We start from the raw sequence: 24,995 nt of genomic DNA on the forward strand, positions 1-24,995 counted from the left end.
TCGCGGCGCGGCCGCGGCGGTTGTCACGGCCCCGGCGCGTGGAGCCGCTTCCTTCCCGGCTGGGGCGGCGGGCGGCCACCTCGCCCCGATCGCGCCCGGCGCCTGCCGAGCTGCAGCTATGAAAAGGAGAAAAGTTCAGCTGGAAAATACGGCTTTACCTTTTTATAGAAGAACATGGGAGCTGCTGCACTCCAGCTGAAAGCCTCGCAAAGAGCCAGGTGGGACTTCTTCTATAGATACATCGAAATAAAACCACTTCTTTCAAAAAAAGAGAAGAGCCCTGGCAAGTCTCCCACGCCCAGGGATGCACCTCATTGCACCGGCCACCGATGCTGTCAGCAGCCCGGGACCAGCGAGTGGCCCACGGGACACCTTGCCCCCCGCGAAGCTCGGAGGTGACAGCGGAGCCAGGCTCGCTCGCGGCGGAGGCCGACTGCAAACCCGGGCCTGCCCTGCGCCACAAACAGCGTGAATTGCTGCAGTCCCCATCTATAACAAACCCAAAGCAAGGGAATTTGGAGCCCCAGAGAGGATGCTGCGGAGGAAAGCGGAGGGCAGGGCACGAATTCAGTAACAAAGTTTAATGATACATCCGAACGCTAAATGCACGGCGAGGTGATGGCTCGAACCCAGCAGCGGGGCAGCCCGCGCTGAACGGACCCGCTGGAGACGTCCTGCTCCCCGCTTCGTCCCCTCTCCGAGGGATGCTGAAAGCGGAGGAAGCTCCAGGGTGAAGCAGCAACTGGCAGCGACGTGTCTGAGCTGCCCGGATGAGAATCCAGGGCTCAAAGCCGGCCCGAGCCATGGACTGCCCGAATCCCTGCCGTACCTTTTGATGCAACGTTATGGAAAAGCAGTCGGGCTCCTGAAAATCTGCCGGCCTCGCTAACGGAGAGCTGGAAGGAGGAGGCGAGAACAGAAACAAATAAACACGCACACGTGGCAGCTACCTCCACGATGGACCGCAACGCTTCCAGACACCGCAAAGAAGCAGAAACTCCGGGTGTCCGGCTGGAGTCAGCGGGACTGCTCTGGATTTACGGGAGCGTAAGGGAGACCCAAGCCTGGACCAGCAAAGCCACCGCGCTCTGAGCACTCCTAACCTGCCCCAGGCCTGGGAAGGCTTCGGGGCTCCCGGGCCACCAGCCTCCTGTGAGCCGGCACGTGTCTGCGGCTCGGGTGCCCTCTTCCGTTTCCACTGGCATTTCGAAGTCCCCGGTGGAGCCGGTGATGCCCAGGGCATGGGAAGAGCGCTACCTCGCTCCTGCATCTCTCACGCCGTGATGCTTCTCCCCCCGGGGCTGCCAGAAGCGCAGCCGCCGCTTTGCAAAGAGCAGACCAAGCTGGAATTGATCCGCTTCTCATTTCCACTGCCACACTCACCCAACAGCCCTCCTGGTCCTCCATTCTCACTGCTTTTAATCAGAGAAACAGCTCACGAGCGTGTTACGGTGGGGTAAAATCGGCGTAAGCCAAGAAGCCAGCCATGCCCCAGCCCAGCCACTCGCCGGTCCCGGGCTGCTGACACGCATCGGTGGCCGGTGCAATGAGGTGCATCCCCAAAATACTTTCTTCAAGCCACGTGAAGCCAAAACCACCCCAAATGTCCCACTTAGCTCCCTGAGGTGCAGCTGCCTCTCGCCCTCCTGCAACATCGGCTCCACACGGGGGAAAACTGAGCCTCTGCGAGGCTGTCGGAGCAAGCGGATCGGGGGGGAGACGCTCAGCGAGCCCCTCCGCTCCCGCTGCCTCCCTCCGCGCCCAGCAAGGGCAAAAAGGAGACGATGTGGTCCCAGCTGTATCAGAAGAAAAAGTGACTTAGGACATTTTTATATGAGAAGGGTTTTATTGGCAGTGTTTTTGCCGGTTTGAACCTTCCAAGACTCACCAGCAGAACATTTTCCCATCCGAAAATACCTTTCATCAGAAAGCCTTGAAGCACATCAACTTTGACAAAAAAAAATGTAGGAGGGGAGGAACTGCAAATAACATTTCTACCAAGCCTCAAGATTTTTCGAACAGAATCTTTTAACATTTTCTGTAGAAACTGTGATTCTAACAAACTCGAGATAGACTCGTCAGTGTTGTTGACAGCTTCCTTCGCCGGGAGGTTTCAGAGGGAAACTCGCTGCTGGGACGGCGAGATTTTTGGCTTCGTGGAAAATCCAAGCCTAGCTTTTGCGGGAAGAGGGGCAGGGGGAAAATGGACCCCACGTGCCGGAAAACCAAGGCCGGGCACCCTCCCCGTGGGCGCAGAGCGGAAGACCCCGCAAAGGAGCTGCCCGCCTGCAGCTTGCCCGGCTTGCTGCTCGAGGCAGATCGACGCGCTGCGTGTTTTGCAAATAAAATATGACACTAAGAAAATACCTGACTGCGTCACCAGCGCCTTTCCAAGCAGGACACGGACCCCTGCATCTCCAAAGCAGCCCACGGCATCGTCCGGCCGCGCTCCTGCTGTCTGACAAATTCCCTCCGTCTGCCCCAAAACTCCGGCAACACCTGAAATTTGGGGGTCAGCTTCAGGCATCAGGAGTAAGAGGCATCCACAAAAAGTTGATCTTGATTGTAACAGCAGGACACCTGGCTGCAAACTGTAGGAGCTATGAACACATTTAAATCACGTCCGAATATCTAGTCAGGAGAAGCAACACTTGACCCACGTCTTCTCTTTTTCCACAAGGGCTGTTTGCACAGCCCTTGCAGATCTTTGTTTAAAATGTACACAAACACATTGAATTTCACGGACTTAGCAAATATGTAGTCTAAAGCAAGGGGAAGCGTGGGTGACTCGCATTTCTTAGGATCCACCTACATACTGGAACAAAAAAAAGGAGTGTTTCATGATTATGTGTCCACGTATATTTATATAAAAACATACTTAAAGATATTTATACATCCTATCCCCCAGCAGCCCAGATTACGAGCTACCCTACAATAAACAAAGTAGTATGTGCATGAGATGGGGAGGACAAATCAGTAGGGAAGGATATTTTATCCGGAGGCTTCCAAGGAATGTTACTCAGGCAGTGATTTATTTGTGGAATTTCGGGAGGGGAGGGAGGAAGAGACACAAAGGTCTCACAGCTGCAAGCAAGATAAATCGTACATCATCGTGTATTTAGCAAACTATAATGCAAACCGTAGACAAATACAAGGAAAGGGGAAATATATGAACTCTAAGCTGGAGAATTATTGAATGCTTCGAGTCTGCATGCAGCGTTTAAGGGCAGAGGGATTTCCCTGATTGTCCCCTCTCTAGAAATAAATCCTTGTTCTGAGCAACACTGGAGAAAAAAATAGTTTCAAGATATTTATAACACCTTGGCTGTGTCCCTTTTTAATCAAGAGAAGCTGTTGGGGGGTGAGGCTTGTTATGTTCAGCAGAGAAAAATTAGCTTATTAAAAAAATAATTTTGTGGTGGCATTTTAATAACTGTGGCTTGCATGGGGTTTACTGCCGTTAAGTAAGTGTCCTTATTTTTTGTGTTGATGCAGCAAAACCATAAGCGCAAAAGACCCTGTGCAAAAGCACTGATGCCCTCTAAACAGGAGACCGAGAGCTCCCAGCTGCTGCTGAGACCCGGGAGCGGGACGGCAGCGGAGCAGGCTGGCGATCAAGGTGATATTGGGGATGAATATATTTCCCTCCTCTGTCGCTTCCCACGTTTCCCCTTTGCTACGTCTCTTCTAACGCAGACGGACGGCGCTTTGGACCTGGCCTGATCTGGTTCATCAAGGAGATACGCTCTTTGCCCTGACCGGTCTCCTCCGAAGGGCCTGATCCTTCCTTCCAGAAGCGTGATGTTCCCAATACATTTCCATGCCCGTAGGATTAAATCCCCTGGGTCGCATTCTGGAAGGCGCTGAGCCTCTTCCCCATTTCCCAGAGGATTAACGGGCGTGCAAGGGACTCAGCGTCCCACGAAAGGTGCCCGGATCCATGCAGGACTGGTCCTGGGGGAGAGGGGCAACGGCTGGAGGAGGAGAGAAGATGGAGACATTTCCAGCAGAGAAAACAAGGACAGGAAGGTTTCTCTGGAAACGCGGGACCCATTTCCCTCTTTGAACAATTCCGTTAAGTCCAAAGGAGTCAGCGAGAGAAAAACCTGCCCCGCAGAATTAGCGAGGATTTGGAGGAGGAGGAAAGCCCTTGGTGCAGAAGAGCCGGGGGGGCCGCTCCCGGGGAAGGTGCGGCACAAAAAAAGATGCAAATCTGCAAACGCTGTCACGTTGGAGCAAATCTGGAGTAACGCTATTGTCCTCAGCCGGCTGGCTTGGGGCTTAGCCAGCGTGACCGCGATTAGCGCATGGGCCCGGGCGCGCTCGTTTCGATACGCACTCGCTCGGAGAACTTGAATATCGAGGCCGCGTTTCGCGATGGGCGAGCGCCCGCGCTGCAGACGGCCTGTGCCCGCGTCCTCGTCTTCCTCGCGCCGGCTCCGAGGTGCGCTGCGATCGCGAGTCCTTTGCTTTATCGCCCTCCTGGACCCGACCTCTGCTCCGGCCCCGCTACGGTAATCAACGGTTATGAGTATTACCTAACTGCCAGCTTGGGGAACCTGGCAGGCGGGGTGGGAGCAATCCGCGCGGCGAAGGGCGGGGAGGAGGAGAGCACTCGGCACAGCCAGCCCTGCAAATTAAAGCAGGAGTAAATAAAGCAATTAAACAATATTCAATCAGAGATGCAGGCCGAGCAGCGGCAGAGGCCTGCGCAGCCCCATCGCCCTTGCAAACGCAATCCGGTTTAAGAGCAGAACCCCGCTTAAATGCTCGCGGCCAAGCCGCTGCTGCGCCTGAACAAAATAATAACGGAAACGTGAAATAAAAGTTAGGCACTCTGGAAAGAATATGCTGATTTCTCCGGCCGGCTCCCTAAGGATTTCCGAGCTCCCTAAGGATTTCCAAGCGCCAGGAGCCAGGGCACCAGGCCGCGCAGGGGCCGAGGGCCTCGCTCCGCGGCGGGGACCCCTGACCCCCCCCCCCCCCCAGCAGCCCCGCCGCCCCCCTCCCGCGCGTGGCCGCCGCCGCGGCACTATTTCGCCCTGCCGGCGGCGGAGGGATCCCCGCGCGCTGGCCGCCTCTCCCCGCCTTCCTCCGCGCGCTTCCCGCGCGGCCTATAAAGGGTTTCCGGCGAGCCGCGTCGCGCTCGTAGTATCCGTGCGCCGGCCGAGCTCGCTGAGGAGACGGCGGCCATTTTGTTCAGTGCTGGGTCTCGGCTGAGAGCGGCCGCCGAGGGGGGGCGGGGGGGGCACAGAGAGCGAGGGAAGAAGGAGCGCGGGGAGGCGAGAAGGAAGGGAAGAGAGGAGAGGAGAGAGACCGAGGAGAGAAGTCGGGCCCGGCCAAGCAGCGAGCGGAGGGAGGGGAGCCGCGGGGAGGGGTCCGCCCGGCCGCTGAGAGGCGATGGCGGATATAGACAAGCTCAACATCGACAGCATCATCCAACGGCTGCTGGAGGGTGAGGGTCGGGGCGCGGGGGAGCCCGGGGCGGGTGGCCGGGGAGGGGGCGGAGGCCGAGCCGGTGTCGGTGCCGGCGCGGCGCCCCCCTGAGCCCCCCTGAGCCTCCGCCGCGGCCCCTGCGCGCCCGCTGGGGTCGGGGCGCCAAAATGGAGGGGCGCCGAGGCGCTTTGTCTGCCCGGGGCTCGGCGCCGCCGCCTGCCCGGGCGCCTCTGCCCTTCGGCACCAGCTTCTGCCCCTGCCCTCCCATCCCCTGTGTCCCCCCGGCGCAGTGCCGAGACCTGCCGGCTGGCCCCCTCCTCCTTCCCTGCAGCTCTGAGGAGATGCTTAGCTGAGTGATATTTTTGTAGGGGAGCGTTTAAAAACCTGCAGGTTTAGCTTGCCCTCGCTTCGCGCACACGGGCGCTGGGTTTAGCTGGGTAGGCGTGGGGCTCGGGAAATGAAGACTTCCCATGTTTAAAGAGTCTGCCGAGGCAGCTTTGCACAAAGTCGGCAGGGGACTTACCCGGGTTCAGCGTATCATATTTTTAGCATTGGTTAACCGCTTGTATTGATACTACCGTTAGACTTTAGGTCTTAATTCATATCGTATGGTGGCTTTTAAAATGCGAATTGCATGTTGGGTTTTGCTCTGTTTCAGGCAGTATTTGGAAGGGCTTATTGTCCTGTATCGCTAGTACTTTGGGTTGAAAAGAGTTGCCTGGAGTCCAAAATCTAAGGAAAATCTAGACGTTGCAGGAGGTGTCTTCAGCATCTTCCCTTTGGCTGTGAGGGTCAGCATCAGGTTAGAATTGTCCGCTAATCTTTCCTAGGGCAAAAGGTTGAGAAGGAGCCAATGACAAATTTTCTCCCTGGCATCAGGGAAGATTATAATTATCTAGAGAAGGAAGCTAGGCTGATCCAGCCTCATTTCCAGTGTGTCAAGGCAGGCATCTCATCTGGATTTACGCCTGAAGAGCTTGGTCAGGGGTTTAACTTTTTTTCTGCTTGGCACAAAGTCATCTAAGATTTTGCTGAGACAAATAGTGAAGAAATACCTTTCAGTACTCTCCCACTTTTTTCTTCTTGTAAAATTTCACTCATTGTAATGGCCTGGATAATGACAGGCAAGGCAAAGGGACAATAGTGCTGCTATAAAATTGTTTGGGATTACAAATACAATAGGTGTATTTTGGGATTATTCAACTAGAATGAATAAAAGTAAATAGTGTTTTTTATCTGATCTGTTTTCGGTTTTGCTTGTTGCCCATTTAAACTCTCCTGGTTTAAATTGTTTGGAGGCTTCTGTTTGTAATTTAGACCAGTATTTTCCTGATGCTCTAATATACTTTGTAGGTGTCAGGTCCTGTGAGTTACATGCTTGGTGACATGTATTAATACATGCATAGTTTTATTGCAGATAGTAATCATAATTTTTACTTGATTTGTCCTAATGTAGCTAATGCAGTTTTCTCAAAGTGCAGGTTACTAATATCAAAGACTTAGAATAAGATAAGCCTAAAAGAAGGTCTGAGTAATTTGAATGATTTTTCTTGTTCAGAATTTCAAAAAGCAGTAAGATGTATTATATCAATATGTTAAATTCTTACCTGGCTTATATCAATATTCTACATTGAGAGGAGATGAGAGCTCGTAAATTAGGCTTCAGAAGGTTAACTAACAAGATCTTTGAGATGGCTGTGTAACAAAAGATATTACCTAAGGTTGCGTCAGCTGTCAGAACTGAAAGAATTTCTTGACTTTATTGACATTTTAGTTAGGATTTCATTTTAATTAGGATTTCAATTACAAATGTTAGTAACCCATGCCATATTTAGACCTATGCATTTTGTTTATTGCTTATTAAATGTGTATTGTGAGGCATAATACATCTTTCTTAGCCAATAATGGTTGACCTTTGATTTTTTTTAACTTTTTTTCAGAAAGGGCAAAGTGATATTGCATTTGAGCAAGTGCTGCATTTTTGATAGACTGCTGAATTGTGCAAATTACTGTGCAAACGCCATTCTCTCTGTAGTTGTTTAAAATTTACTTCTTGACTCATCTTTTCCTGAGATGATTATAGTACAGCTAGGTAGATGACAAGACTGATCTAAAGGGCAGCTCTGTATGGTATCTAACGAAGAAGAAAAAATCCAAAGGAGACATAAGGGGATTTTTAATCCTTTATAGATTTGGACTAAACATGAGAAATTTAAGATGTATTTCTATATAGTGTAGTGTTCTTTTTCAGTACAGTTTTAGTAGAATTGCATAATGTTCAGTTATATAAAGTTTGGTATATCTGTACGCACAAAGCTGCTTCAGTTGATACCCTTTTCAGGCTGGGTTCTGCACTGATTAAAATGATAGCCAACCACATACGCACTACAAAAACTCTTTTAATAACTAGCTGACTTGAATTGCCCAAATCCTTGTGCAAGGTTTAATTTTTAAATCAATTTGGTATTTCATTACACCTGTCTTTAAACTGTATACTTATGTATTTTTATAACAGTTATTTCAGGTGACTTTGCTAATAAAGTGTAAAGGATATGAACAGGTAATGTGGCAATAATACCTTCTTCCTTTTTAAAGGTAACAAAACCAATGTTATGGAGATAATTTATGAAGTATTTCAAATCAGTAGGAAAATGCATTTAAGCGGGTATTTGTATTTTATAATATGCCTTGGTATTGCACTGTTGGATGAGACCCAGAGAGTCACACAGGTAGTGAATGTAGTCTAATTGTCCAGGTGGAGCAAAGTGGTTAAATGGTGAATAATAAATTACTCCAGCTTTGGCTCTTAATATAGGGTATTAATAATGTATTTGTGAGGGGGTTTCACTTACTTTCTATCCTGACATCTCCTCTTATAAAAATTGAGGCAATTATTCTGATCAAATGACATTCTTACTTTTTCCCCAAATAGTTGATATATCCCACCCACATTAGGCTATTTAGCTGAAATTACCAGATGATTCTTTAAAAGGCTTTGAAGTATCTATTTGGCTTCTCATGCTAAGGTAAATATTTGGAGAGTCTTTATTTCTCCAAATGTTTATAGTACAGAGCCATTTGGCATTGAAATGTCACAAAAAACATTTTTTTCAGTGACATTGTTCTCAACCTTGGAGAGCAGCTTGATGAAAACATTGAACATAGTGATCATATTTTGTTGTAATTGAACTTATATTTTGCTTGCCTTTCTCCTTTGCTAATGAGGGTCATGTTCTACTAGGAACACTTACATGAGAACAGTTTGTCTAATTTTGTCACTTTTAGTTTCCTAGCAATGATTTTCATGAGAACAAGACTTTCAAGAGTATAGTAAATAACAGCATGCTGCATTGAGTATTGAAATGTTTCCTAAATGTCTTTGATAGCGGATAAAGGCTCAAATATAATGGAACTAGCTCACTTTACTGAGGAATAAAAAGGGACAAGCTTGAGGGCAGATTATCCTTCTCCTGGAAGGAGTATTGTAGGCAGTAAGCACTTGTAAAATTAATAGTTCTGAGCTTGCAGCTGTATGTGTCTGCTAAATCAAAACTGCCAGTAGACAAGAACAATGCTAGCAAAGCTCCCTGTGAGATGAAAAATTAGGGGCATCTCTGTAGTCATGAAAAGCGTTCCAGGAAATGGCAGAATTCCTTCTCTGCTCCAGGCAAAGAATCTGTGAAAAGAAATCCCAAGATTCCCTGAGTGTGAGCATGGTTTCCTTTCTGTTCCATGTCAGATGTTGTTTCTATAACTTGAGCCCCTTAACTGTTTCCTTCATCTAGTGTGTTGGCAGCTTTTCACACAGATAATAAAAGTAGGGTCTGGTTTGAAAGTGGAGCTCATAGTAACATACCTAGAAAACAAGACTGAAATGTACTAATCTTACCATAACAAGGTAAAATAATGCAATTTCAAGATATGTAAGTGGAACCCAAGCTGAAGTATGTCTCTGAAAATCTTTTCTACGTTACAGTTTCTGCAGTTGCTATTAAGGGAGAACTGTAGGTAATGAATGGAGGCTACTATGGATAAAGCCATGCAAGGCCAGAGCAGTAGCCTTTCTGAAAACTGCAATCCTGCTTAGTGCACTAAAATCAGCAGAAAGATTCTAAATCCTCAAACTTTCTTGTTTATACACCCACTGATTTCTATTCCTGGTAAAGCCAGTTGTATAGCTGTTGAGATACTTTATCTAATTTGCTTTAAATGGGGAAGGAGGATCTTCTAGTTATTAAAAATAGTTGAGCACAAGAATATGGATATGAACTTCTGCTGGCAACAGAGAAAACTATTTCTTACGTATGCAGTTCCCTGATTTTTTTACCTCTTTCTGGTTAATGCAAGCCCGAGGGCTTTTCTGGTCAGTTTCATGGGTCTGGTTCTCACAGCTGGTGCTCTGAAACTTGGTCAATTTCACTTCTTGGTAGGTTGGGATACTGTTACAGAGTTTCTTATAGACAAGCACCACTTGCTAACTTCAAATAATTTAATTTTCAGTAGCTTATAGCTTAAAGTTAATTGTTTCCTACTGTGTTGCAGCGGTTTCTAATAATGGAAATAGGAACTCTGCATATGGAAGACAGGGATTAGATTCCTATCACTGCTGTGGATTCAGATAAGTCGGTTAAATTCTGCCTTGGTTACCTAATCAGTGAAGTGTAGGCATTTGTCACCTCTGAGTAGCTGGATTGGTGTGACTGCGTTCAGTACATAGCTGTCTCCAGTGTGGAAGTATTTTACGAGGTGAAAATTTGTAGTCATGCACGATCTTCTGTTTGATAAAGCTTCTGTAAACTTTTGTCATACTAAAAAGAGTAGACTAGAACTTTTTCATACAGAGGCTTGGGCACTAAGGAGTTGCTTTCCAGCTTCAGTTTTGAATTTGAAATGATCTGATCAAAGTTGGTAGTGCCTGAAGTAAACTAAAACCTTTTTTACATCAATCACTTTCAAGTTATTTATTCCCTTTGTGTTGACGGTGCAAAACTGAATGTCAACCTGTCACAAGGAACTGTTAAAAACAAGATAAAAACAACCTGCAATATTTTTGGAAATGTCTTTAGGATTGCAGGCATCTTAACATAAAATATATGGTAAAATTGAGAAAGACTTGCTTAATGAGCTAAAAATGAGCTGAATTGCTGATAGACTATTTTATTTAAAGCATTTTCTGTGCACAAACTTGAGTCTAGCACTTCAGTTGACAGCATTTTAATTGCTTCTTTTAACATAGTGTTAAAGGAAAATGAGACATTTGGACCACTGAAATTTCTAGTATTTTTGAATAAACACTGGAAGAATAAATTCTTTCCTAAGTATCTCTCCCTTTCATATTACCCTTGAATGAGCTAATTCACCCTTGTTTTTATAAAAGCATTTACCTGCATTAAATGATTATATAGCAGCAAACTATGAATATTGGAAAATGCTAGCAGTGGTATGCCATACAGTCTGTTATACTGTCTTCTGTGCTAGAACCCACAGCTCTTGACATACCCTTCACAAACAAATGTATAAAAATTGTCCTAGACTTAATGGAGTTGAGCTCTTTCTGGCAGCTGCAGCTCTCCTTTGTGGAAGTTCCATTTACTTGCCCCAAAACAAACAGGGGTGCAGTTTTCCCTCTTCTTTTACTTCCTTTCCCCCTCTGCTGGACTGCTGTGCTACTGCATTCGTTTTAGAGTAGGTCTCTGTTGCTTTCTGGCGGCCTTCCTCCTTGTCCTGGAATGTGCAATATTAATTTTAATAGTAGGAACCTATTGATTTGCCTTTTGGACAGGCTGTGAGGAACTGTTGAGTTTCATAACTCAGGTCTGGAGTAGCACAGAGTGGAGAGAAGTGTGCATGAAGATGTCATTGTCTTGAAAGCTATGACTTGGGGCCAGTCTTAAAGTATGAGAAGTAAAAAGCTCTAAAAGGTGAATCTTAAGGTTTAGACTGGGCACCAGATGTATTGCTCTCCTTTAGCGTCCTAGGCTGGTTCCACAGCCCATATCTGTAGAAGCTGTAAGATTTCCTCGCTCAGTCTGTGACTTGGCAGAATACCTCTGCAGAGATCATGAAGGCCCCAGAGAGTGGGCTTTTCTTTAGTCTTTCCATCCAGTGGAGAGCTTATTTTCCAAACCTTTTCATACTTGTACAGTGGAGAGGATTTTACTTGTTAGGAGAGGACCACCCAGACTGGACATTGTAGTTCAAGCTCTCAGAAAATGATTTTTAAAAGTGCATCTCTGCCTAAAAGAGGGAATGTGTTACTATCTGGAAGTAGTGCAACAGTATGTTGAGGCAAGATATAAGTAAAATAGCATTTGAAATGGGCTCTTCTCTCAACTGATTAAGTTTTAGCTTGTTCAGCTGTCCCAGATTATTTTTTCAGGCATCGAAAGAACAAATGTGTATGTAAAGTACTGTTGTGCTGCCTTTTCAACTTTATGACCAAGCTGCCAATTAGTATTGCATTGTGTAATCTCAGTACAAGCTGCCTTGTTTTGGTCCGAAGCAGAGAACAAACTGTAAACACAACATATTTCTCAGTGTATTATTTTTGCCCTTCTTAGCAGGACTAAGTCTTGAAGACTTAATCAGAGAAACCTCTTAAGGATTCATTGAGACTGAATATCCTGCATTTCCTTGCCAGCTCTTTCATCATGGATGAGAGAATCCTTGCACTAAAAATATAGATTTCTCAATCCAACATGCAGTTCTGCTACAAATTTGATTCTTCCGAAGCCAAAAATAATCTTTCCAGTTTCTCAGGATGTAGGTCAATGCTAGAAGAAACTTAACACTTTAATTTTTTCTGTGCTGAGTCTGTGTTGGACAGTAGCGTTCAAAATGTCATTGGCAGACAGTATGTTACAGAACTGAATCAAATTTTCCTATTTTGCTATCCTGACATCTGTGCCAGTGAGTTTATATAAACTTCTGGCAACAAAGCATCATTTCATCCTGTCAAGGTTTCCTACAACCAAGTGACTAGAGGTGCAGAAGATTGTACTGTTTCAATGAAAATAGATCAGAAACCTGTGAAACTTGTATCTGAAGCAGTCAGTTTTCAGATTTTCATTTAATCTTTAGCAAAAGTGAATGCATTTGCTTTATTCATAAGCATCAGTGACTCAGTGCATAGCATATATTCTGTATTTTTGTTATACTTTTTAATTTATGAATGCGAGATAAAGGGTTTGATTATAGCAGTTTCTAACAAGACCAGATCATGGAACGTTACATTTTTGCTTTCTCAGAAAAGTCTAAGCACAAGTATATTGTATTTATCTCCAAAACCAAAGATGAGCCGTAATATTTAAGAGTCAAAAACTAACATTTATATTTCAGTTGGCTGATCACTTTTTTCTATAAATTTCTGTTCTTTATTGCTTCTGGATATTTGGCATTTTGAGCAACTTGCTTATTGCTCAGGAAGTGTTTGGAAAATTACTGTATGACTAAAAAGCTTCATGCATGATAAACTGCCGTGACAAAGATCTAACTTTCATTTATATGCTTCATTACTTCACATATTTTAATGGAAGACTTGAAGTTTAGTGGTAATTCTAGTGTGCCCATGTAATGTCAGTGCTGAGTGATGATACATAGGCAGTGAATAACATGGGAGGATATATTGCTTGAGTGATGGCATTGTTCAAGCTGTGACTCTTGACCCACAATTAACTTAATGTCACTGTCAGTACACATTGTAATTTGAACTGAAGGTCGGTTTTGAAACTTGCTTGAAGGAAGGTTATGTGTTTCAGGGCATTGTCAGCGATTATCTAGTACAGACAGCACTAGAACGACTAGGGTCTCTGGGGTGTGAGTCAGTATGCAGGAAGGTTTGTGTTGGTAGTAACACTACAAGTGCTAACTGATGGGTCCAAATGACACTTGATTTTATTGATGGATATTATACAATCACTGTGTTTTCTTAGTCCAGATAAGACACATGCACACTGGTAAGATGTCTTCTGGTTTTGGTCAGAGGCTTGCACAAAGAGGTAGAAAAACTTTGGGCTAATGAGAAATTGTAATCCCTTTGGAATGCAACTGTTTTCTTCCTAAAGCCCCTTTCCCCCTGTTTTTTTGTATTGCAGTTCTTGATTTTATGTACTGCAAGATCCACAGGGGCACTACTGAGACTACTGAGTCATGTGTAGCTTCCAGATTTCTCATTAACAGTAGCAAGGGAATTAGCCTGAAACAGTATTTAAAGTTGTTTATGGATTCAGGAGGATAATGCATTAGTTCATGTATTTGAAATGGGTTGGGGCTTATTGCTCGCTTTTTTTCCCCAACTAAAGACCAAGCTCTTTTGGGTAAGACCTTAGGTTCTTTAGTCTCAATGCCATGCAGCTCATACACAGTAAGCAGCTGAACTAGATGACACTGCTAGTGTAGTAGTTTTGTTTGTACAAGTGTTGTCAGAGTGTTTCCAGGCTTTTGAGGCTGAAGTGCTGAGATCTTCTGCCTTTATGTGGCTGAACCAATGGGTTATATTGTACAAGATTACTCCTGTCATTCCATGATCTTACTTGAATTTGCTGCAAGGTTTTTGCTTCAGCCTTATCAGTACCTCCATCTCATCCCTGGTTTTGACACCAGATAATATTTTGCAAGTTTCACCAATAAAGGCACAATATTAATATTTTATTATTTAGTGTTATCCGAACCCTGATAAACAGTGTGGTCACTGCTCTTCTGCTGTTGCATGTAATTTAGCCTTAGTTATGGAATGGCTGCCATGCAAATGTCCTTTGTCTGCCCAACAGAAATGGGGGGGGGGGGGAGAAGAGGTGATCAGATAAACAGAGGGAGAACTGTCCTGGTGAGAGTACAGGCTTGTTCAGGCCAAGTTGGGGTGCTTAGTGTCCAGACTAGGAAAGACTGAGGTAACAGTAGTTCAGAGGTCCTGTGGGTTTTGAAGAAGCATTGGCAGGTTTTAAAGAGAGCCAACTGTTCTGCAGTGTTGCAGTACAAGGAGTGAGGAGATTGACAGGGAGGGAGTGAAAGATTAAAAAAAAAAAAAAAAAAAGACTAAGTGAGGTCTGAGGCTGGGAGCCAGGTCTCTATCTTGTTTTTTCTTCAGAGGGAATGGTAAGGAGAGAAAAGATGGAGAAGTGATACAGAAAAAGCAGTACTTGGTTTCTGCAGTACAGATGAGTTTCTCTGGGTTTCCTGTCTAAGCAATGAATGAAACAGCTCAGTTTAAATGGCCAAAAATCTGGGATCATCTTTTCTGAAGTACAAGCACAATTTGTGTCTTGATAAAAATCCTTTGTAGCTTTGAGACAGTCAAGCTCCCTCTGTATTAAAACTCAGACTTTTCAAAGTATTAATGGTGTTAATGACTTCCTATCAGCCTTGTTGTGGGCTTTACCTACTTGGTTGGTTCAATTTTAATGTGTTTAAAATTTTTTCCTGAAGAGGAATCAGTAGCTAGGTTTTGAGTTATTTTGGCTGCATACCTGACAAAAAATAGAGTGCTGATATTACATGGACCTTTTTCTGAGCTCCTGGCAGAGGGTTCTCCCACATTTCTAACTTTGAATCCTAATTTTGCCTGTGAACACAACTGACTGGGGGAGGAGGGTTCTGCCATTGGTCCTGGCCTCCTTTTTTCTTAAGCTCACTCCTTTTTCTCCCAGCTTTCCCCTTTTCACCTTCCTTGGCTACAAACATTGATTTGGCACAGCTAAGAAGATGGAAATCCTCATGATGGGATGTCCAGAAACCTTCTAAAATAAATATAGTCACAGAACTTCTAAAACTTGTGATCCATAATTAGAATGAAACTTTCCATTTCATAAGTTATGGGTTTGTGTGCTCTCTTCACTTAAATGGGGATGTGTTTTTTCTTAGTGATGAATTTGGGGGCTAATTTGATTTGTTTGCTTTTCAGCTTACTCATGACCTAACAGCTTTAACTATACTGACATAGTCTAAACCTTGTGGTGGTGAAATGGTAACAGGCATCTTGGTATTTGTATGGTTATCCCCATGTAAAAAAATAGTATATTTTTGCCAGTTCAAACTTATTTTAAGTGTTCATAGTAGTTTGCAGGGGACTTCTGTGGTCATAGACTCCATTATAATAGAAAATTTAAAAATAAATTTTAAAACATAAGTGCAGTAAGATTCTGTAGAAAGAGGTGGAAGGACAAAGGTCTTCTGCTGCATATCTCTTAAAGTCACTTGTACTAGAAAAATCAGCCTCTTGGATTGATTGTCTTGTAATTCGTACAAAATACTTGGCAGCAATATTTTTGATAACCTTTTGTCAAGTAGGCTGCTCATTCTGAGGAACTGTTGTGACGTTCTGATCAGAAAATGCTTCCTTATGTATAGTTCTGACTTCTCAATTGTAGGCTTTTCTTCTGTGTTTGCTAGCTGCGGTGTAGAATGGTGCACTCCAGCACTTGTTGGTACAGTGATCTCGTTTATTTAGAAACTGCCTTGGGGGGCAGGGTTATGTGGTCGTTCAGGGAAGCTTGCAGTTTTAAGCCATGCTGTCCGTGATTAAACAGGGCACTTCATTCTCTCAGGTTCAGACAGCTTTACTGAGAACAAATGCATAACTATTTTGAAAAGTATAGTCACCTTATCCAAGATGTGTTTTATAACTAAATTAGCACTAAAGTGATTCTATTTAAAATGTGAAATTTAATGGGGGAAATACTGAGTCAAGAGTTCTGTTAGATGGAACTTAACACACAACTGAAACAGAACGCAATACCCTTTTTCTGGTAATATAGCAGTTTGGTTTCAGGGAGGCAAACTGATGTTATCCTGTTATCTTCTCATTCTATATTACAATGGCATTTAGTCAGGTTCTTAAAATAACACTAGGGATATTGTTGATTTGGATAACTGACTTCTGAATTCTTCTGACAGTGAGAGGATCAAAACCAGGTAAAAATGTCCAACTTCAAGAGAATGAAATTAGAGGACTGTGCTTGAAATCCAGAGAAATCTTTCTCAGTCAGCCTATTCTACTAGAACTTGAAGCTCCACTTAAAATATGTGGTGAGTAATGTGATTTTGATTTGATGCTTGGCTTTGGGGGTTTTCGGATGGATGCAGACATACTAAGAGGAGAACAAATGCAAGGTGCTACTTTTTGAGAAGTGAACTAATAAATGATTGTAATAAACGGGGAAAATAAACCCATGCTGGATCCTTTAGGAGAAAGAAGGGAGGCAGTAACAAATACAGGAATTGGGGTGGGGATCAAAAAGCCAAAACCAAGAAGTAACCGGTCCAGTTTACCAGGTCTGTTGCGAAAGGGATTCAGGCAGTGTTTTGGAAAGTAATTTTTATACAGGTCAAATAATGTTCAGTCCAGTCATGACTGAACAAAGAGAAGCAAAGGAGAAACAAAATAGTTTATTGTAGCTGCTGTTCAAAGAGTTAGTGGAACAGTGGTTTAACAAAGTTTTACAAAGTCCTGCTGGAAACTTCAGATTCTGTACCTTTTCTAGGACTGATTTTCTGGTTTGGTTTCACTAAACTTATACAGTGATGTTCATTTTGCACACATGTGCCTAGTTGTGCTAAAAGAATGAGGAATATCAAAGTAGAAGACCCAATAAATGCACTTTCTGAAAGCTTACAGCAAACAGTATTTTATCCTGCTCTAACACACGGGGTTTACTTCAAATTGAAGTAACTTGTTCGATATTTATAATATGCAGTGTTTCAAAAAACGTGATTTAGCGTTATCCTTACCAGAAACAAAAACATGATTCAAAACAAAAGCAGAAATACCAATTTCACTTTTGAGCCAACAAAAATGCTAGAATTTGAATTGCTGAGTGTTTCAAGAAAATGTAAATGGTACAGAGGAAAGCAAATTCCCTGAGTAGTCTGTTTCCCATCAACATCACTAATGCTATGTGGAGGTATCAAGAATAAAGTAAAGGTTTTTATTTTATAGCCTTTAGTCAAGTAAGGGACTTAACCGAATGTTGGATTTTTAATTTGAACATGTAGAATTGGCTTCTCAGAATCTTGGCTTGATTTACACATGTGGATGTTTTTAAGTAGCTATGTGCTTGTGCTCAGTACAGTTAGTTGTTGTCCTACATAGGTGTCAGACTTCTGAATGTGATAATTCTGCATGCCTTAAGATAAACTACATACTCTTTAAATAGGTTGTAAGCAATATGTAACTGCACGCTTTTTCTGTTTCTAAAGTTTCATTTGTTTGCTCTTTCTCTAGAAGTAATCAAAGAATGTAGCAAAGTGTCACTTACATGCCATCTATGAATACTCTTTATAGGTGATATCCATGGACAATACTATGACTTGCTTCGACTCTTTGAGTATGGAGGTTTTCCACCAGAAAGCAACTACCTATTTCTTGGTGATTATGTTGACAGAGGAAAACAATCTTTAGAAACAATTTGTCTCTTATTGGCCTACAAAATCAAATATCCAGAGAATTTTTTCCTCCTTAGAGGGAACCATGAATGTGCCAGCATCAATAGAATTTATGGATTTTATGATGAATGTAAGTAGTACGTATGTTTGTGTTTTTGTGACTTCAGAAAGCAGAGTAGCAGGTGCTTGATGCTTCCCAGTCGTTCAGTATTAGATCACTCTGTCTTAACTCACAGTTACCTTTGCACTGTTCAGGTGACCCCTTGGCTTATTTTAGCAAGGGAAATCTGTCCTTCCAAGTGATCCTATTGTATTCTGATCCTTATAAAACAAAGCAGTGTGCAAATGGGTGATTTTATTTAGCCACTATGTTAATTAACCATTTTTACTGCTACATATTGTTAAAGTTTTTATGGTTAGATCATCTAATGAGATGAGAGAAAATTTTACTTCACATATGCTTTGCAGTTCACCTCTGTTTCTTTCATCCGAGCTAAAATGATGCTGATGTATACTTGCATTATAACTTTAATTAGGAGAATGGACTGTTCTTTATCATGGTTATCTTACAGTGCTTGCAGTTTAAGACCTGTAATTTTGTAATGTAAAAAAACAAAAACAAAAACAAACTTTGCTGTTCTTTTCTGGGGGACCTGAAACTGAATGAAGTCCTGCTGTGTCATGCCCTGTTGCTTAGGCCAAAAAAAATAATCTCCCTCCTTTTCATAAGCTGGGCAAAGCATATGTGAAACCTTCAGTACTGACGTATTTCATAGCTTTCAAAGACCTTTCCACTGCCTTTGTGTTTGAAAGACTGTGGATACTTATTTCAGAAGTTGTGTATGTTTTTAGAGAATCCAAAATGACCTCTGTATTCTTTAAGAAATGCAAAGTGTTAAGATTTCAGGTTAAGTTTTACTCCAGGCTTCAACCAGTTGAACTTCAGTGGTATCCTCTCATATCCCTTCAGAGACAGTTTGGAGAGCTTCGTGCTCCTCGAATAGGTGCTCTGACTCTCCCATGGAGTTCACCTTTGAATTTTTCAGAATTAAGCTTAGATGGTGCATAGGCTTTTTACTGTCATCTGGGTGAATTTCATCCTTTGTCAATGTGTCTCAGTCTTCAAAATAGTTTGTCAATTTTCAGCGTCAGTAGTACTCTGCAGGTAAATTCACTTAACTTCAGACCAGAGGGAAAGTGGACTAGTCATTATTTAACATAGTAAGACATGGTGATTCCCTGTTGCTATTACAGGTAGTTCTCCATCTCATGAGGTTCAAACAACTTTGTATAGAATGGTAATAAGGATTTGGTGATTATACACACTTTTGCGGGGCGGGGGGAATTGATAAAATGAGTGTTCTTGTAATACTGGGGGTACATAGGCTGTTCTCCGACAACTTTTTGATTCATGTTACCCATAAAATAAAGATCTGCTCCATCAAATCTTTATTCTCATAGTACACATTAGAGAAAATGCTAAATAAGCTTTTTTTACATTGAGTGTTTTTAAATATTGAACACAGTTTCTGATCATGGTGAGAAGTATTTTACTATAAATGCTTGGGGATTTTAATCACTACAAGATTATAGTAGGCTAGAGTATTGCAAACTTGCTCTCTTCTGCTGCAGGTTTTGAATGATGTGTGTTTGGCTTGAAGACCAGCTACTTGCTTGTTCAGTAGGTGGCTTCTGCTGTAAAAGTTGTTACTTGAACCACCAGTGCGTCAGCCTTTGCTTTTATTTGGGGCTATGTGAGCACTCCTTTTGAACAAACTTAGTGTTGCTGTGCTGTTAATTTATCAGCTCTGTCACTACAGAATGCATTAAGATCTACTATGATAAAGGAGACTATACATAAACCTTACCATAATAAGTGTTATGCCCAGGTGTGTTGTAAAGTAAAGTGTATGTTCATATGTTTCAAAGGATGTGGCTTAAATCCGGGTACTGCAGAGGAGGTGAAACTGTTATATTAATTGCACACTGAGCCTTCTTGCAACTTCTGTCATGGGACACGCTTAGCTTGTAGCTTACAGGATGTACTCTCCATGTCTGGCTCTCCTCTTTCAGCAGCGAAGCAAAGATGTGTGGTATTTCAGAATTGACTCCTCAGAGACTAATCACAGACTTAGTCACATCTCAGATGCGTTCAGGGTTCGTATCTGTTGGGAGAGTCCCTTGGAAAGTAAAGCTGTAGCAGTTTCATTATCCAGTCCCATTTCTTAGCCTAGAGAGACCTTATGTGGTAAAGTACTAGCAGAATTTTAAAGAAATGATTTCAAATAAATGTGATTTTCTACTGAAGAAAGCAGCAAACGACAACTTTCTGAAATTTATCAGATTCTCTAAGGGATAATCTTCCAAAGCAAGGTTGGGGCTGGAGAGTCCATCCTCTGAAAGTAGAATGCAAGTCTTAAATAGACTTGTACCACTGAGAACCACTTCAGAGCTGTGTTTCTTTTCTCTCTGTGAGAGAGCTTGCAACTTGTTTATAGGCAGGTAAATAAGGTAAATGGTGTATAGGCTTTATTGCTAACTTTTTGCAAATATTGGTAAAATTAAGATGGCCATATTAGGTTGTTTGTAGTTAGCATTAGAAAAGTGTATTGACTGTTTTTTCCCCAAAATGTCTTTCTAGGTAAGAGAAGATATAATATTAAGCTGTGGAAAACCTTCACAGACTGTTTTAATTGTTTACCAATTGCAGCTATTGTGGATGAGAAAATATTTTGCTGTCATGGAGGTGGGTAATGCTTCTCTGGTTTATACTTGAGAGACTGTAACATTGTGATATAAATCATGGCAAATTCATGTTTACATTGTGTGCTCTTTCACTGTTGGAAAACGTTGATTTTGATTTATTATTTTTTTTCAAGCTCTGAAGCATTTGTTTTTTTTCCTCTGCCTTGGTTCGTGTATGAGGTAGGGTTGAGCTAGATTACAAAGTCTTGCAAATCATTAATTGAAGCTGGTAGATTTGTAACTTTGGACACAGTCAGCTTTTTTTAACTAATTTTTTTTTACATATTTAATAGGGTCTCCTTTCAAGGAAAGAATCTTCATGGTTTTTGTAGAATTACATGACCTAAGATTTGTGTAAATTCTGAAAACATGATGTATTTTGGAGTTCAACTTGTAGAAATTGGTTCTGCTATGCTGTGTTACTTGCTTTATACAACTTTTAAAGTAGTGAAATATGTATTACTATTTAAATGTTTATCATTTGCAAAGTAATTACAGTTGCCCAGGGAGACCTCAGTGAAAAACAGTGAACACTGGTGTTGTATTTCATCTTAGTAGGCCTGATCTATAAAATAGGCATACATTATGATTTCTAGTATTAATGCCTCTGTTACTTAACAGCACTTTAACAGATGCTTCCAAATTATTACAGTAAGATTACTGTAGTCCTGTAAAATGTGAAAATGGCTTTGCTTATCTTGCTTTCAGTAAGTCTTCTAAAAAGTGACTCATCTTCAGTTACAAAAGCTTTAAAACATGCTAGAGGAAAAAAAGTCTGTTAACATTGCCATTGAGCTACGTAAAATTGCAATAATGAATCACTTTGGATATAAAGTTATTTTTGTCTCAGTGTGTCAATGTTACAGAACAAAGTTGGAATAAAATGTGAATTGCTTGTATGTCTTGACTCTGAACAGGCTTGTCACCAGACCTTCAGTCAATGGAACAGATAAGACGAATTATGCGCCCCACTGATGTACCAGACCAAGGTCTTCTCTGTGATCTCTTATGGTCTGATCCTGACAAAGATGTCTTAGGATGGGGCGAAAATGACAGAGGAGTGTCCTTCACATTTGGTGCAGAAGTGGTTGCTAAATTTCTCCATAAACATGATTTGGATCTCATATGTAGAGCTCATCAGGTATTTAAACTTTGTGCATTAAACCATACAGTAGTTTAGGTTGGAAGGGACCTGAGGTGATCATTTGGTCCACAGCTACCCATGCAGGGGTAAATGTAAGCCTAACACAAAGTTGCTCAAGACCTTATCCAGTTAAGGATCTGCAAGGATTGCTGTTCCAGTGCCTTTCTGGGCAATTTGTGCCAGTGTTTAATAACCCTTGTTACGAATTTTTTTCTTAATACGTATAAGCTGTGGCTCTGACTCTTTAGCAAGATTATCTTGAACCTAGCAGAATCCTGTTGTTCTCACTGCTAATGGACTGTGCACTGAACCGGATCCTGTGATTGTTCTTCCTGTTTTGGTATAAAAGTTTGGAACTTCTGCTGCTTAGACCTAGCCAGCCTTTCAGCTGCTGACTCCGTTAGTGAAACTGTAACTAATCTTTCCTGAGCTGTATGTGCTGACTCGGGGTGTCCCATTTGAGATTTGTTGCTTTGCTCATTGTGGCAAGGAGTTGTCTAATCTAATACTTTGGCTTTTCTCTTGAAAGGTTGTTGAAGATGGATATGAGTTTTTTGCAAAAAGGCAATTGGTAACTTTATTTTCTGCCCCAAATTACTGTGGAGAATTTGATAATGCGGGTGCCATGATGAGTGTGGACGAAACTCTAATGTGCTCCTTTCAGGTATTAGATCTTAAGATTTTTACTTCCCAGTTAGTGTAGTCACAGTAACATTTTATGTCTGTAAAGATCTATTTGAAACAAGTATGGTTTTGTACCAGTAGAATGTAAGTTGAAACAGCAGGTTTAAAGCATGACTACAATAACAAAAGCAAAAATGTAGGTAGTGCTGTGTCTTCTCTCCAGGTATGTTTAAAAATGTGTTAAGTCTCTGCTGATGTGAGTAGATGAACTGTTTTACCTGGAATTAAATCATGCAAGTAAAGCATTCCTGTTTTCCTGCTTCCATTGGCATAAGATCTCAGATTAGCTGCTCTAAACCCTGTCATAGATGAGTAGGAAAGGTATTTATTTATTGGCAAGTTTGATTTGTCTGGATGACCTGTGCATTGGCTTTTACTAGCAAATGAATTGTATGACTCGGTGTAAGAAAGCTTTTTCTAAATGACTGAACTGTCTTTTCAGATTTTGAAACCTGCAGAGAAAAAGAAGCCCAATGCTAGCAGACCTGTAACGCCTCCCAGGGGTATGATCACAAAACAAGCAAAGAAATAGTCAATTTGGCACTGCCTTGTTGGGACTTGTAATATAGTATATAACCTCCATTTTTAAAACTGTAATGTGTACTGTTCAGCTTGCTCAAAATAGATAATGTGTTTGTGGTTTTCCTTTTGATTTGATGAATGGCATTTGCTGGTTGTAACAGCAAATGAAAGACTTTTCTCCCTCCCAGGAAAAGAGTTTTAAAAGCTTTCCTTTCGTTGGTGTTACAGCTGTACACTCCACAGCATCTTATCCTGTCATTATGGGTAATTGTACAACTGACTTTTTTGAATCTGTACAATGAGTAGTGTAAATGCTTGTTTTCTTCTTTAGGATCTAAAGAGGGCACTAGTGTGCTGTGAGAGTAGAAATTTGTTACTGTCAGAAATTACATACTGTTTATACAAACCACTGTGAACTTTTTTTACGTTAAAATTTGTTTTAAAGGGATCGCTTTTCTTTTAATGTCTTGTCATGTACACGTTAGTTTTATTGCTGTCAACATTAGGAATAACAATCTTGCCAGCATCACTGGTATGATGTATATTTAATTGAAACACACATCCCTCTCCGTATACTTTAAATGACAATTAAAGCCATTATTTTAAGTGTTTGTGTCTCTTTCCTGAAGCCAAAGTTTGCTTAGAAAACTGTATGTACACGACCCATCACAATGAGTTGGCAGGGCTTTCTGTTTATGCCTTCCTCTTGGAGATATAAGGAAGTCTTGACTTGAAATAGCAAGTAGAAATGCTGTGCTGTTTGTTCTATTAATGGTAAAAGTAAACACTTTTTTTGTACAATTTCCACATGTTTGATTGAGTGGACCTTTTTACAATTGCATCAGTCCTGTGACAGCCAGTCTCAGAAAGCTGGAAGTTATGGAAATGGTTCTAGATCTGCCTGAGTGATTTTTGTGCATTTTGGCCTAAAGACTTCGTTTTACAGAGAAGCATAGAAATTAGTGTAATAAGCCAAGCAGAGGAGTTAATCTTGATCACCAGTTTATACAAATCTCTCACGGAATCTTGTTTTTTAAAAACTGTTAATCTTTTTTGAACAGATAACGGTGTACAATACCATGTAGTGAAAATCACTTATTAAATGAAGAAATTGTTAAATCTTCTCAGTGTCAGTTTATCACAACATATACACTACTGCTATCAGAACACCTGACTTAGATAAATAAATTGTTCTGGAAACCCACAAATTCTTGGTTTGGTCTTGTCTAAGCTACAAGCTCTGGATGAATGCTTTTGAAAGAGTGTTTGATTCAGATCCACTTTGAAGCTTTAATACAGGCATTGCCCTTGAAAATACAGGCACCCTCCCACCAAATGTGGTGAGGGCTCAGGTATTATGCTACTGAACTGTTTCATGTATTGTAGTGGATCTAGAAAGCTGTCTAGCAAGCAAGGCAAAACTTTACATTTCAGCATTTGCAAATATTTGTATCTACACTTCTGGTTTTTTCACAGCTCTGTGATCAGGTTAGTTACAGACCAAGAATTTTTAAACTTTTGTAGGAACAGTGGTTCCCAGGTATATGCATGCACAGGAGGACTTGCTCCTCTCTGCTGGTGTTTAGCACTTTGCTGTGTTAAACCAGTTTGTACTCCCAGCCTTTAAGCCAGGTTTAACAGCTATTACATTTTCCCTTTTAAATAAAATCAGACTTCTTGAATCTGCCCTCTAGTTGGCACACTTGCAGCCTGAAATTTAGCCTTGTGTTTTGAGTGAGTTTTACCTAGAATAAAGGTACTGGTCTCTTGGGATCATGGACATAAGAGGGTCATAATTGAGAACACAACCAATTTCTGGAAGTGTTGAATATGTAAATTCTTGGCAAAGAAAGGAATGTCAGTAAACTTTACAGCTGTCCAAACTTTACAAATGCTGTCCATTACTTTAGCAAGACTTTGCATACACTGACTAACACAGGTTACAGTTGAAGTTACAAAGGGTAGAATGTGGACTGTGGAATTGTTGTTAGCTGTCTTGCCCTTGACAGGAATGCAGAGTTAGTATATATTCCTTCAGGTGCTGCCTCTTCTCACATGTGCTTTGTGGAAAATACTGCAAGATTTT

General features: G+C 42.0%; 1 protein-coding gene across 1 annotated transcript; it reads left to right on the forward strand.

Annotated features, from left to right (window-relative positions):
- The first annotated feature begins 5,132 nt into the window (after positions 1-5,132).
- Positions 5,133-24,028, forward strand: PPP1CC (protein phosphatase 1 catalytic subunit gamma). The gene is made up of 7 exons (XM_026114532.2): positions 5,133-5,455; positions 16,327-16,458; positions 17,714-17,944; positions 20,456-20,560; positions 21,477-21,700; positions 22,233-22,367; positions 22,830-24,028. Exons 1-7 carry the CDS (start codon positions 5,401-5,403, stop codon positions 22,917-22,919), a joined length of 972 nt encoding a protein of 323 aa, XP_025970317.1. The 5' UTR covers positions 5,133-5,400; the 3' UTR covers positions 22,920-24,028.
- Positions 24,029-24,995: the final 967 nt, after the last annotated feature.

The sequence above is a fragment of the Dromaius novaehollandiae genome, chromosome 17, assembly GCF_036370855.1.
Source record: "Dromaius novaehollandiae isolate bDroNov1 chromosome 17, bDroNov1.hap1, whole genome shotgun sequence".
In the NCBI taxonomy this organism is placed as follows: domain Eukaryota; kingdom Metazoa; phylum Chordata; class Aves; order Casuariiformes; family Dromaiidae; genus Dromaius; species Dromaius novaehollandiae.